At 48.0% G+C, this 12750-nt stretch overlaps 1 protein-coding gene across 1 annotated transcript in view; it reads left to right on the top strand.

Moving 5' to 3' along the window:
- The first annotated feature begins 1986 nt into the window (after positions 1-1986).
- The window catches only part of NLRC5 (NLR family CARD domain containing 5), a 31649-nt gene continuing 20885 nt past the window's right edge, over positions 1987-12750 (top strand). The window contains exons 1-12 of the mRNA XM_041459074.1: positions 1987-2335; positions 3185-3485; positions 4832-4894; positions 6026-6091; positions 6520-8263; positions 8643-8726; positions 9081-9164; positions 9241-9324; positions 10767-10856; positions 11694-11744; positions 12090-12167; positions 12400-12483. Coding sequence (XP_041315008.1) covers positions 2330-2335; positions 3185-3485; positions 4832-4894; positions 6026-6091; positions 6520-8263; positions 8643-8726; positions 9081-9164; positions 9241-9324; positions 10767-10856; positions 11694-11744; positions 12090-12167; positions 12400-12483 — 2735 coding nt within the window. The 5' untranslated portion in view covers positions 1987-2329. The remainder of the gene's footprint in view (positions 2336-3184; positions 3486-4831; positions 4895-6025; positions 6092-6519; positions 8264-8642; positions 8727-9080; positions 9165-9240; positions 9325-10766; positions 10857-11693; positions 11745-12089; positions 12168-12399; positions 12484-12750) is intronic.

Genomic DNA, 12750 nt, shown 5'->3' on the forward strand with positions numbered 1-12750 from the left:
TGTTCCCATCACTGCCTCTGCCAGCTATTTCAGTACCAGCCAAGGTACTGAACTGTCCATGTTCCCTCCGGCTCTAAAGCCACCAGTGCTCAGGTGACATTTTCACTCCCTGCACGGCAGTGTCTGCTGAGGACCATGGGGACCTGGCTTCCATCAAGCCACAGCCCTTAAATGACATCCCACGGCAGTGGCGAGCATTAATCAAAAGGAAATGGCAGGAGAAAAGCACCTTTTTCTGCCATGGGGGTGCCTGCCCCACCGAGGGCTGCTCATTGGGGCTGGACTGGGCTGCCCTTCCATGGGGAGGATCTGGAGCAGAAGTTTGCTGAGGAGCAGCTGACAGAATTGCGAGGATTCAGCCTGGAGAAAAAGGCTCAGGGAGGACCTTGGCACTCTACAACCCCTGAAAGGAGAGTGGAGCCGTGGGGGCTGTGTCTGCCTTTTCTCCCAGGTAGCAAGCGACAGAACAAGAGCAAAGTTACAACAGGTGAGATTTAGGCTGGATAGTAGGGAAAATGCCTTCACCAGAAGGGGGATAGAGGTGAAATCCTCATCCCTGGCGCTGCTCAAAAGGCGTGCGGGTGCGGCACCTGGGTCCCCGGCTTAGTGATGGACACAGCAATGAACACAGCAGCGCTCAGTTACTGAACTCGCTGAGGTGAGAGCTCTTCTCCAAACTAAAGACTCCGGGCGGGAGCAGTGAATCCTCGCTGCCTCCCTGGGGATGCCGAGCTGCCTCTCCTCCTCTCCCCTCCCAGCCCGGCTCCGCAGCCCCACGTGCTTTCCCGGCAGAGCCGCTGCGCCAGCGCCGCTTTCGCTTTCGGGCAGAGCCGCTGTCCCGGGAGCCGCTGTCCCGGGAGAACACCTAGCTATAGATTTTAGGCTTGGATGTTACCCTTCCTCTGCTCCAACTGAATGTTTTTTGCTCATTTCTCTGGTTTTACTGCAGATACATTTCAGTTGGGGAATTCCCAAGTGGTTTTACTTTCATTTTGCTCAGTCTTTTGTTCGTTAGATCCAGTGGTGAGTTAGCACGTGGGGAAACCAAGGCAGTGGATATTGTCCTCCAGCTTTGTTGTTTGGTGATCCCCACACTGGTTTTGGTGCTGGTACTCTGTTTCTGGGCTTCTGGTAAGTGCTTTGTGCCCTCAGAGCAGGCAAGAAGTGGGTAGATTTGCAACAGGGAGTTTCACATTTCAGTTTAATTTTTTTGTGTCTGGGAGCAGTGCAAATGCCAAGTTGAGGAGGTTAAGTTCTGCAAAGTGTGTTAAAGATGGTTTTGCATTTGAAGGGTAAGGATCGAGGCTCAAAAGTTTCCTGGTTTTTCTTGGGAGGTTTTTGTGCTTCATTTTGGGATCAGAGGTATTTTACTGAAGGTAAGTGCCGATCATTCTTGATCAGAGCAGTAGTACAGGAGCTGTGCAGTCTGGCTGAGCTTTCATCCAACTTTTCAGCGTTGTTTTCATCTTGAATATGAGCCTTTCATTGACGTGTATGAGCCTCCTCTTTGCCTGCATGGCTTTCAGTCTTCATTGGCATTAAGTGCTGATTTTATTCGTTTATGTATGCATTTAGAATGGCTTTATTAAGTCTGTTGTCTGTTGGTTGGATGGTGATTGCTTTCCTCTTCCCTTTCTCTGTGGGTGGCTGGACACCAACTACTGCCAGCTGCAGAGCAGGCTGAAATTTCCCTTCTCCCTTTCTGCTGAGAGGTGGGGATCTGGCACTGGGGGCTTTTTCAGCCCCCTACACTTGAAACGCTTTTGTGAGAGCTGTGCAGTCTCAGAGGATCAGCTTTCCAGTTTTCCTGGTGTGACTGACTGCCTGACTTGAGGAAGATGCTGCTGCTTCTGCATCAGCTCCCACAGAGGGGCCAGCAGCAGCAGAGTGGCATAGCCCAGTCAAATCAGGCAGTGACACCAGGAAAGCTGTGATTCCCACAATGTGTTCCTCTAAAGCTGTCTTCACTTGCATCCTAGGGCACAAGGCTCAGTCCTGCATTTTCAGGAGGCCAGGAATGAATCCTCAAATGTTGGAACTTTGTGGTCACTGCTGGTTTGAGTGAGAAGAGACAAAAAGCATCACAGCTGACCCTTGGATCAAAGGCAGAGCTCCTAGATTTGTGGCCCATGTAATTGCCATGGCCTGGCACGTCTACATCAAGCTCTGTTGTTGTTATCCCCAGGCACCTGTACCAAGTGAGGCATGTCCCACGTGTTGGGGTGTGTCTGTGTTCTGAGACTGCCTCTAGCAGATCAATTCTCTGTCAGAATATGGAGCAGAAGCCACCTTTGCACTTGACAACTGGAAGGAGACTGATTACACAACAATGCAGGTAGGAGGTCATGTGTGTGGCTTTGTGGGAAGGAAGAGGGAATGGAGGTGGCATTGTCACCAAGGCAGAAATGGGTTGTGGGTTGTTCATCCCCACAAAATGAGCAGCAACAACAGTTGCCTGAGCCCTTTGTGCAAGGGGGTCCTGCACAAACTTGTGAACTGAGATACAGCTGAACAAGTAAAGCAAAAGCTGCACACACAAGGAAAGCAAAACAAGGAATTCATTCACGGCTTCTCATGGGCAAGCAGGTGTTCTGCCATCTCCAGGAAAACAGGGCTCTATCACATGTAATGGTGATCTGGGAGACAAACATCATCACTCTAACTCCCTGCCTTCCCCCTTCTTACCCCAGTTTTATGTTCTGAGCATGATGCCATATGGCCAGGTGAAGTCAGCTGTCCTGCCTGTGCTCCCTCCCAGCTCCTTGTGCATCCCCAACCTATTTGTTGGTAGGTGTTATGAGAAGCAGAAAACCTTGCCTCTGTGTAAGCACTCTTGAGCAATAACAAAAACATCCCTGACCTCCCCAGAGGTCCTGGTACTTGTGAAAGATGCCTGGGATGTTATATTTGGCAGATGGCCACTGCAGCAGTATGGATGTCAACAGCTTCTCCCTGGCTGGTGCCAGAGAGGTTGCCCCTGTCCTTCACAGTCCTGTGATGGCAGACAAGGACTGCCATCCTTGCACCCTCACGACTGGGCTCAGATCTCTACTCTAAACTCAGGGCTAAAGGTGAGAAATTCTGTGTTAGGCCAAGGGGTAGAAAAGCAGATCAAGCCATGCAGGGCGTGTGGATGAACTCTTGCTCCCGTGCCCACTGCTGCCCTTTGTCTGCATCCCTCCAGCCCCCATTTCAGCACGATGACCTAGACCTGCCAGCAGCTGTAGCAAGAGCCCGTCCCCAGCTCGTGGAGTTCCTCAGCCACTGCCCTGACTGGCTGCTCTGCACTGCCCAGCGCCTCGTCCCCGAGGCTGCCCTGAGCGGCCTGGGGGGCATCACCAGCCCCAGGGAAAAAATATCTGTGCTCCTTGACCTGCTGGAGGAGGCTGGTCCTGCTGCCTGGAAGCACTTTGCACAGTCTGTCTGCATGGAGTATGACCTGCCCCTGGATCTGGAGGTGCTGCTCATGAGCTCTGCTGGAGAAGGTAAGAGAGGTCAGGCCAGTTTTCCCTGACCGAACACAGCCACCGCCTTGGCCACCCATTGCCATCACCCAGCCTAGGCAGTGGGACACCAGTGCCCTCATTTGCATGGCCTTGTTTTTCTTGGAAGCACAATTTCTGCCTTAGAAATGTCATTTGAGGTAAAAGCCCCCTAACATTAACAGATTAAAACAATAAAAATTGTATGCCCCCACCTCCAATAAAGCTGAGATGCAATTTTTGGATGGATTTATTTGAAGGAAGAAATACTCCAGTCTCTGTTCTGTGGACTTTTGTTATTTTAAAAAAAGTGTTCCTGATCCAGAAAGGCAAGGAACACAGAAGTCTCAGAATTACCACACAAAACCACTTCTCCATATTTCTCATTAGCAGAGGCAGTGGCTTTAGAGAAAACGAGGTGATCCATGAGGACCACGATCCATTAGTGTGTTTTACCTTGCAAACTACACAGAGTGTGTGTGTGTGTGCTCCCTCTGCCTTGGGAGGGCCTGTGGAACCAGATAAGATGTGCCTCTCCTTTAGTGGGTTGCTTTATCTGGTGATTAATTCTTCTCTTCTGCAGGAAGTCTTACAGGATGAGTCCTTCTCAATGGTACTTTCACATTCTGCTTGTGGTAATTCTGATTAGTTGCATCAGTTGGGTGGATGACACCTTTGTGACCAAGTGCAGCAGCAGCAGCAGCTATTTTGGCTGAGATGAAATGGGGCAAAGACCAGACAACCATCAGGGAATGTGGATTGGTGGGAGATTTCTCTCAGGACTGAAGCTGAAACAGTTTTCAGCCTTTTGATTCTGTGACATATCATAAAAGAAGATGTCTCCTAAGGTTTTGGAGCTGGCTTGCAGTGGTTTAGCTTTTGTAGTAACAGCTGAGCATCACTAATCCTTCTGAAGATGAACTGCTTCTGGTTTTGCTGAGGGGGTTTTGTGGCAGCTTTGAGCTGTCCAGTGAGTCAGAAAAGGCCCTTGACCGGGCTGCTGGCCCAGCCAGTGGTTTATTCACAGAAAACCCTTCTTTGCAGGGAAAGTAGGCCTTCCCTTTTGGGCCACAGTGTGGTTTTAGATCAGCCAGGGCTGCCCATACTCGGAGGGTAAAGTTGTTTTTCTCCTGCCTTGAAAGTGAAACTGACTGTTGAGTAATCTGGAAGGAAGAGATCAGACGGAGACTCTCGAACCTGGATGTTTGCATCCCTTACACTGAGCCTTGGTTGGTGCCACTGTCTGTGTTGCAAGATACTTGTCCTTTGTCTCTGGCCAGCTGCACTCCCAATTCCAAGAGCAGAATGCTCACATTAACCATAATTACTTTCCCGTTCAACTCCTTTAGGTAGCTTCAGCCAGACAGAAGAATCAGGCACAGACACGAGAGCCCAGTCATCAGTGCCAAAAGGTAAGGCTGGCACAGACCCTGGGCACTGTGCTCTTGGAGTTTTTCTTCCCTGCTCATGGCCTGGGCAGGGCTCCAAATGTCCAAATGTCCCAGGTATTGACCCTCAGCAATGGCAAGGAGTGGAGAGGCCACTGCAACTTGACATTTCATTGTTCTGTTCTTGGTGCTCTGCACGTGAACCTCCCCTGTTTTTGTTTTCTCTCCCTGAATTTCAGAAGAGCCTTGCTGGCCCCTGCTAAGGAGCTCACTCATTTTAGTTTCTCTGCAGGAATCTCCCACCCACTCTACAAAACCCATGCTTTTTGCACTTTTACTGTGGTCAGCCCACTGGGAGGTGGAAGAAGTTGGTTTGGCTTTTTAAAGGAAGAGCAGAAAAACTATTCAGGCGTTGATCAAGCAGAAAACACTCCAGAGTTGTCAGAACAGGAGCTTAAGAGAACAGATAGTAGGGTTTTCTTCAGGGGTGCATTTGGAACTGAGACTTTCTCAGCTGGTGCAGGTCATGAAGAGACACTTTTGCCTCTGCTTTATGCTCAGAGACTTCTGAGTCACAGCACTGCAGATGTTACATGACTGTCTTGTGTGTCATGTGCAGGTTTAAGATGTTGAAAATAATAAGAAAAAAGTGACCTTTGTTCTGCATTCAGACTGCTGCCAGCTGCTGTGTGTCCTAGTGACTCCATCTCACCAGTTGCTGGTGGAATGGATATTTGAAAAGAGTGCTGAAAATTACTAAGACCAGTTAAGAAAGACATGTGTCTCTCTCAGCTCTGTCCATCCTTTCCATCTGACAGTCCACCATAAAAAACACAGGAAATTAACCACTATAAGCAGCCCTGGCAATCTGTGGGTCCTGCATTCCTCAGAAACAGATATTCCCTGCCACGTTCCCCAGGATATCAAAGCAGTTCCTCTGTTCAAAGCGAGGCAGGTGCATCATCCAGCCTGCAAAGAGACTCACCAGTGAGGTGCTTGTGGCCCATCTCAGAAGAAGCAATTCTGAGTTTACAAATAGTTTTATCTGTCCAGTTTTTCCTCTTCAGCTCCCCAAATGCTTTGCTGGAGAGTCTTGCCCGGTCTCTGCCATTCAAGTCTCTGCTTTTGACGTGGTTCTGGCCTTCCAATTTTCAGGCTCGGCTCGCTCTCGCCGTTGCAGCAGCTCTGGGAGTGACAAAGGTGCCAAACAGCGACGACTGGGTATGTGGATATTCCAGAAGCTGTGCTGGGCTTCCCTCTGAGGAAAGGACCTGTTTAACATCTCTGCAGAAACACCCAGGAAATCAATTTCCAGCGTTAAGAGGCCAGCATGGGTGAAGAGGGAGCTAGTGAACAGGGAATAATATGCATAATACACAGATACCTAATTCTCAGAGATAGTAAGATTTAGTTTTCAGGTAAAGCTGTCTCATCTTTTTCTTGAATTTTTCTTGAAGAAGGGGTTCTTCTTTGGCCCCTGTGAAAAATTAGGAAGAGCTATAGGTTACTTTCAGGAGTTCAAAATTTGTCATTTCTATGCAGCAACCTCGTCATTGTTTCTCTGTCTATAAGTGGTAGTATTTTGGATCTGTCGTGACTCACAACTAACTTTTTGACCCTCATACCCCCTCTGTTGTCTTCTCTGTCAGATGCATGTGTGAAGTACCGGCATCTCCTGGTCAGCTCTATCCGCCAGAGATACGGAAGAAGGAGAGCAGCACAGGAGCAAACACAGCCACTGCCTTTCAGCCAAACCTTTGTCAACGTTGTCATTCATCAGAGCAAAGCCCCTCGCTTCAAAGAGAGAACAGAGAAAGCCCGAGAGGAGGTGGCAGGTGCTCCTGAGGCAGAAGAATGTGCAGATACAGCCGTGAAAGTGTCAGATCTGCTCTGCAGCGGGGCCCCGTCGCACACGACGAAGGTGATCTTTCTGTTTGGTAAGCCAGGTACAGGCAAGACCAGGCTAATGCACAGGATTTGTCAGAAATGGGCAGAAGGTGTCCTACCTCAGTTCCTCTTCATTTTCTTGTTTGAGTTTCGGCAGCTGAATCTGTTAAAAAGGAAATTGACCCTGAAGGAGCTTTTGTTTGACATGCTCCTTCAGCCAGAGGACAGCCCCGATGCGGTGTTCCAGGGCCTCCTGGAGAATGCCCAGCAGACACTGATCATCTTTGATGGCCTGGATGAGTTTGCAGCTAACATGGACGTGTCATCCTCCTGTAAGAGAAGCCCAGCTCTTACCTCCCCTCTGTCCATACCCCAGCTCTTTGCAGAGCTCTGTCATGGGAACCTCCTGCCTGGTTGCACAGTGTTGGTCACCAGCCGACCCAAGAGGCTGCCTGATTTCTTATTGTGTACAGTAGGTGTGTTGGCAGAAATTTGGGGATTTGACCATGAGAGGGTTGAGGAATATGTTAGCCACTATTTTTGTCAGCATTCATTCAGAGAACGAGCTATTGCTCACGTGAAGAACAACACCAAACTCCTCAGTATGTGCCTCATCCCTGCTCTGTGTAACATTGTGTGCATCTGCTTGGAGTATTTGCTCCTCAAACACCAGCTGAGTGTGGAGCTTCCTCAGACTATGACACAGTTTTACATCAAAATGTTTCTCATCTTCCTGAACAAGCAGCAAGGAGACTGTGCAGGTGATGAGGAGACTCAGGTGAACTGTAACAAAAAGGCCATTTTGGGTCTGTTTGACCTTGCACTGAAAAGCCTGGAAGAGAAGAAACTTGTATTTTATGTCCATGATATTCCCGAGGATGTGAAGGAATTCGCTTCCTTGCATGGACTGCTGACTGTCTTTGAGGTGAAGACGAGTGGCACTTGCCCAGAGGCTGGCTATGCCTTTGTGCACTTGAGCTTGCAGGAGTTTTTTGCAGCACTGTGTCTCATGGTGAGTAGGAGGGTGGACAAGAACTACCTGAAGAAGAAGTTCTTCTTGAAGTCAAAGTGGACTTTAAAGAATGAGACAAAGACCGAGTTTACGGAGAGTTTTCACATATTTCTCTCAGGCTTGTCGTCGAGAGAGTGTAGGACATTCCTCATGCTGCTGGCAGAGCAAGATGAAGCTTGGGTGCAGGAAAAGCAGGATGTGATCCTGCAGTCTCTCAAGAAACTGGCAGCCACTCATCTGTCAGGGCCTAAGGTCCTCGAGCTCTGCCACTGCACCTTTGAAACCCAAAACCTTGAAGTAGCCCAGCACATTGGGAACCTGCTGAATTTCAAGTATGAGTTTAAAAACTTCAGGCTGACAACGCTGGACATGTCAGCTTTGGTTTTTGTCATAAACTCGAGCCAGGATTTGATTTGTTTGGATTTTGCAGGATGTCTTGTGGACACTGACTGTTTGGAGGTTCTGGCTGGCTGTAAAAATGTGGAACACTTGAGGTAAACACAGTGAGTGCTGTGAGCTGCTGGGTGGGGAGAAGGGATTGGAAGGTCAAACCTCAAGTTTGTTCTAGAACAGAGAGAGAGATGATGTGAGAAAATTTGGTCTGAACAGCATAACTTCAGTACTGCAGAAATGTATGAAATAATGAATTTATGAGTGATTAAGGGATAATAAGGTGATAAATCCATTCTGACTATATTTTTGTTTGTTTTTCCATTTTGATTAGGGTGAACAACAGGGTAGTTAATGCAGTAGATAAGAGGGAAGATGATAGGCATTTCTTTTCAATACAAAGGAAGGGTGAAATCCTGCAAGCAAATGAGAATTATCAGCTTTTGGTGTGTTTGTCTTATCCCCCTTTTCTTCACATTTTAGCTTTCGTAGCAGGAGATGTGGTGACGACTTTGCTGCTGCTCTTTCAAAGGGCTTACAAGGAATGGGGAGCCTGAAGAAACTAGAGTAAGTCTTTGCTTGTAGCACCAGTGCCTCCTCCCTTCCTGTGTGTTCTCTATTCAATAAAGACTTTGGCTCACCCAGGTTGCTGTGTTCTGTGCAGGGTATGGGGTAGCAGTGCTACACAGGGCAGCACAGCCTCGTGTGGCTCTTGTTTTCTGCTGGCAATGAGAGCAGTGCCGTGCTGCCCTGCTGGAAAGGGAATATGAGGCTGGTTGCAGGTGGCAGAGCCAGGCTGCTGCCTCTGTGTCTGTGTGCTGGGCACACGGTGCAGGCAAGGCTCTGAGACAGGCTTGCCACGTGCTGCAGGGGATTCTAGTCCTCCCTTTGCTTGGTTTGAGTGATCCTTTCTCTTTCCAGGCTGACAGGCGGGAGCATCACGGCTGAGGGGATGACTGACTTGGTCCAGGCTGCATCACAGTGCCTCCAGCTTGAGGAAATAAAGTGAGTGTGTTGGGGCAGTGACCATCAAATCAACCATTCCTTCCTTGGGTTACTAATGAGGATGAATCCTGTGCAGCTTGCAGGGCAATCAGATACGGGATCCAGACGGGAAGAGGATGATGGATCTGTTTTCCAAGATGGAAAAGCTGAAGAAAGTAGAGTGAGTAAAAATGGCTTAAACCTTGGCTACCGTGAAGCCAGGCATAGCACAGAGATGTGGGGCACCAAGCTGAGGCACAGCAGGGCTGTGCTGGGCTCAGTTTGAGGTAGGCTCATCCTCACAGTTCTTATCTAGTTCTTCTAAAATCATCCCAAGGGAGTCCTGGCACCTCTGACACCTCTCCAGGAATTACAGTGCATGTGCTCAGCTCAGTGCCTAGCTTGACTTTTCCTCTTCTCTTCCCCTTGGTGAGGTTCAGGTTGAGATATCTCACCTCTGATTAAAGGAGGATGTCTCCATCAGAGTCGTCCCAGCTTTCCACAGCCCTCTTCTCCTGTGCTGCTCCTTCCAACGCTCTTGTGGCCATCCAGAGCTGGTTGAGAGGGACAGATTGCTAGCAAAACTCCCAGCATGGACCTGCAGCTTTCTAGGTGGAGAGAACCAGCCTGGCTGAAGGGATTGAAAGCCTTGGAAGAGCTGCCAGGGGCAGCTGAAGCAGCAGCAGAGCTGCTGTGAGTGCTGGAGGCTGAGCTTGGTTTGTGTGGCAGGACAGGGATAGACACAAAGCCATGGAGTCAGAGCACTGCCTGCCCACCCCAGCCAAAAGGGAGAGACTCTGCCTTTAAAGGTCTTCCACACACCCTCAGGTGCAGGCAGGTGAACCCAAAATACCTGCAGCCATTGCTGGATCCCATCCAGGAATTAACCACTGGCTTTGCAGTGTGGTTAGAATTGTTTAAAAGCACAGCAGAAGGAGGGAGGAAAGGAGGAAAGTACCTGCTGCTCTTGCTTTCCTGGGCACACTGGAAAAATCTTGTGGGGAATGCCAGCCTGCTTCCAGAGAACAGAAAAGGCAGAAAAACGGTGTCATTTGTAATCCCCACTCCCTCACCCATCTCTGTTCTCGGGGTGGCTCTCAGGAGGTGCCCCGTGGCCCTGAGAACCAGCAGAGGATTTGTAGGAGCAAGATCTTGTGTTTGGTATCTAATGAGGCCCAGCAAGTAATGACACAGAACAAACGTGCAATTAAAGAATAAATCCTCAGAGGCTGGAGGATTGTGTTCAGGCCTCCCTGCTTTAATAAGCCATAATTAAATAGGATTTGTTGTAGTGAGAGTTGAACTGCACTGTGGATCAGTGGTGCAATCATGAACTACCTCCACTAACTAACCCAAAACTGGTTAATGATCATCCTGCTGCACATGGAAGAGTGATCTCTGATTCTAAATTCATGGGAGCTACAGCTTGCAGAGGAAGAACTGTGATCTGATAATGCTTATGTTGAGTCCTAGATGGAAACCTCAGAAGTTTTTGAGAAATACCCTTATTAAAAGATTGTGTGCTTCAGGATGTTTGGGGAGCAGAGCAGAGGGCATTTGTGTAACAAAAGAAGGTGCTGTGGGGTCCAGCAGCTGAGATTCTCTTTTTCCTCATCTTCACAGCCTGAGCAACAACCTTCTTTCCTTGAATGCTGTTCTCAGTTTGGCAAAGGAAGGCATCGTGTGTCAAAATGTTACTGAGCTGTGTGCCAGGTATCAGTACATGGGAGCTCTTACAAAAGCAAGCAGGTTGTCTCTTTAGGTGCTGACTTTAAATGGACACTGTTTTTCAGCTTAATTGTTGGCTGATTGAAGTGAACAAAAATCAGTTTGACTCCTTTTTTCTTTTCTATTGGAAACAAAATGTGAATTCGTCTTACCATGTACTCCCTCTTTGTATTTTTAATAGGTCTTTTTATCCTTGGTCTATAAAACCATTTGCAGGGTGTGAAATTCTTGTTGTATAACAGAATTTAAACTTGCTTCTAAGCTCTGCAGTATATCAGAAAGGAAATTCCTTACAAACTAGCATAAATTTGCTACCAGTCAGCTAAGTTTAGTGAAAATGTGTGAATTTAGCTCTAGCTCTGCATTCCTGTAAATTACAGGCTTTGGGGTTTTCATGTGTCCGGGATGACAAAGGGTAGATCTTTAAAATCATCCTGGCTCTTGTGGTTGTCTTATGTTCTAAGTTTAACAGGCCAAAGTAATCCCTGGTGAAACTCAAATTGCATTTTTCTTATTTTTCTTGCTGGAAGGGAGTTTCTACTGAATCTCTTTCCAACAAACTTCTGGTCTTAAAAAAAAAAAAAAAAAAAACCTAAAAAAAAAAATCCTGGGCCAATCTTTTTCAGTGTGTGACTGTCTCATGTGTCCTGTGCCCTCTGAGCACGTGGCTGCTGCCTGGCTGTGCCAGTGAGCTGCTGGGGCAGATGTCAAGGCCCTCCTCAGCATCCAGGCAACAGCTTTGGTCCTTACCACACCAAACTCTGCTAAACAAATGGCATCCTTCCAGCTCTTCCCTAAAACTGACCTGGATCTCTTTTTCAGGGGGAACACCATGATTATTTATTTTTCTGGCACGTCTGGGAGAGTTCAAAGGTGAGACACTGCCCTTGTGGTTCCTGCGTTCAGTTGTGCTGATTGAAGCCATTGTGGTCACCAGAAACCACAGTGACAGCACAGCTGGTGCCCTCTGCCCTTGCATCTGCCTGAGCAATGGGAAATGTAACCAAAAATAGCTGGGTTTGCACACACACCTACAGCCAGCTCCACAAAGCAGCCCCCAGAGGCTGGGCAAGCTGGAGGTGCCATGGTTCTATTGCAAACCTGCTGAAAGACAGAACACAGAGCTGGTGGTTTCTGCTGGAAAATATTAACTGGGACCCAGCTTGTCAGGTATTTCATGAAAGCATATTAAAAGCCAAATATTTTGCTTGTTTGCAGATCTCCGGATTTGAAGTTGGAAGAGAAAAATGAAGAGAATAAAGAACACATAATTCCAACTAGACATGTGAATTTATGGTAAGAGTAGACATATAGAGTCCTGCTGGTGCATGTGATTTGCAGATGACAGGTACCATAGAAGGGCCAGAGAAGCAGATGTGTTCATCCTTAAGGACAGAGGATATTTCCACATGTGGAAAAGTTTGAAATAAACCTGAATCAGTAAATAAAAATAACAATAGAAATTCTATCCAGCCCAGCCAGGGGCACCCCCATCCCCTCACTGCTCACCAAGCCTTCCTGTTCCCAGCTTGCAGGATCACAGGCTGTTTTCCCAACATGCCAAGATGATTGTGGCCATTCTCCAGAGCTGTCCCTGTCTCTCTGAAGTGGAGTGAGTGCCTCCTTTCCTTCCTGTTGAGTGGCTGTGGGCAGGTGGTGTGGGAGCAGGGCATCCTAGGATCACAGACTGCTTTGGGTTGGAAAGGGCCCTAAAGATCATAGATTTTCTAAAGCAAAATGGTTTGGGTCTAAAACATGAATCATGTTGCCCAAGGGCTAAAACTTTTTGTCTGAAGTTGATTTATGCAGAAATAAGCAGGGAAGATTGATCTGAGACAGAAGAACAGTCCAGGCAAAAAAAGCAATTGTAGGGAAGGGA

This window comes from Pyrgilauda ruficollis, unplaced genomic scaffold (assembly GCF_017590135.1).
Source record: "Pyrgilauda ruficollis isolate IOZ18807 unplaced genomic scaffold, ASM1759013v1 scaffold13, whole genome shotgun sequence".
Classification (NCBI taxonomy): Eukaryota; Metazoa; Chordata; class Aves; order Passeriformes; family Passeridae; genus Pyrgilauda; species Pyrgilauda ruficollis.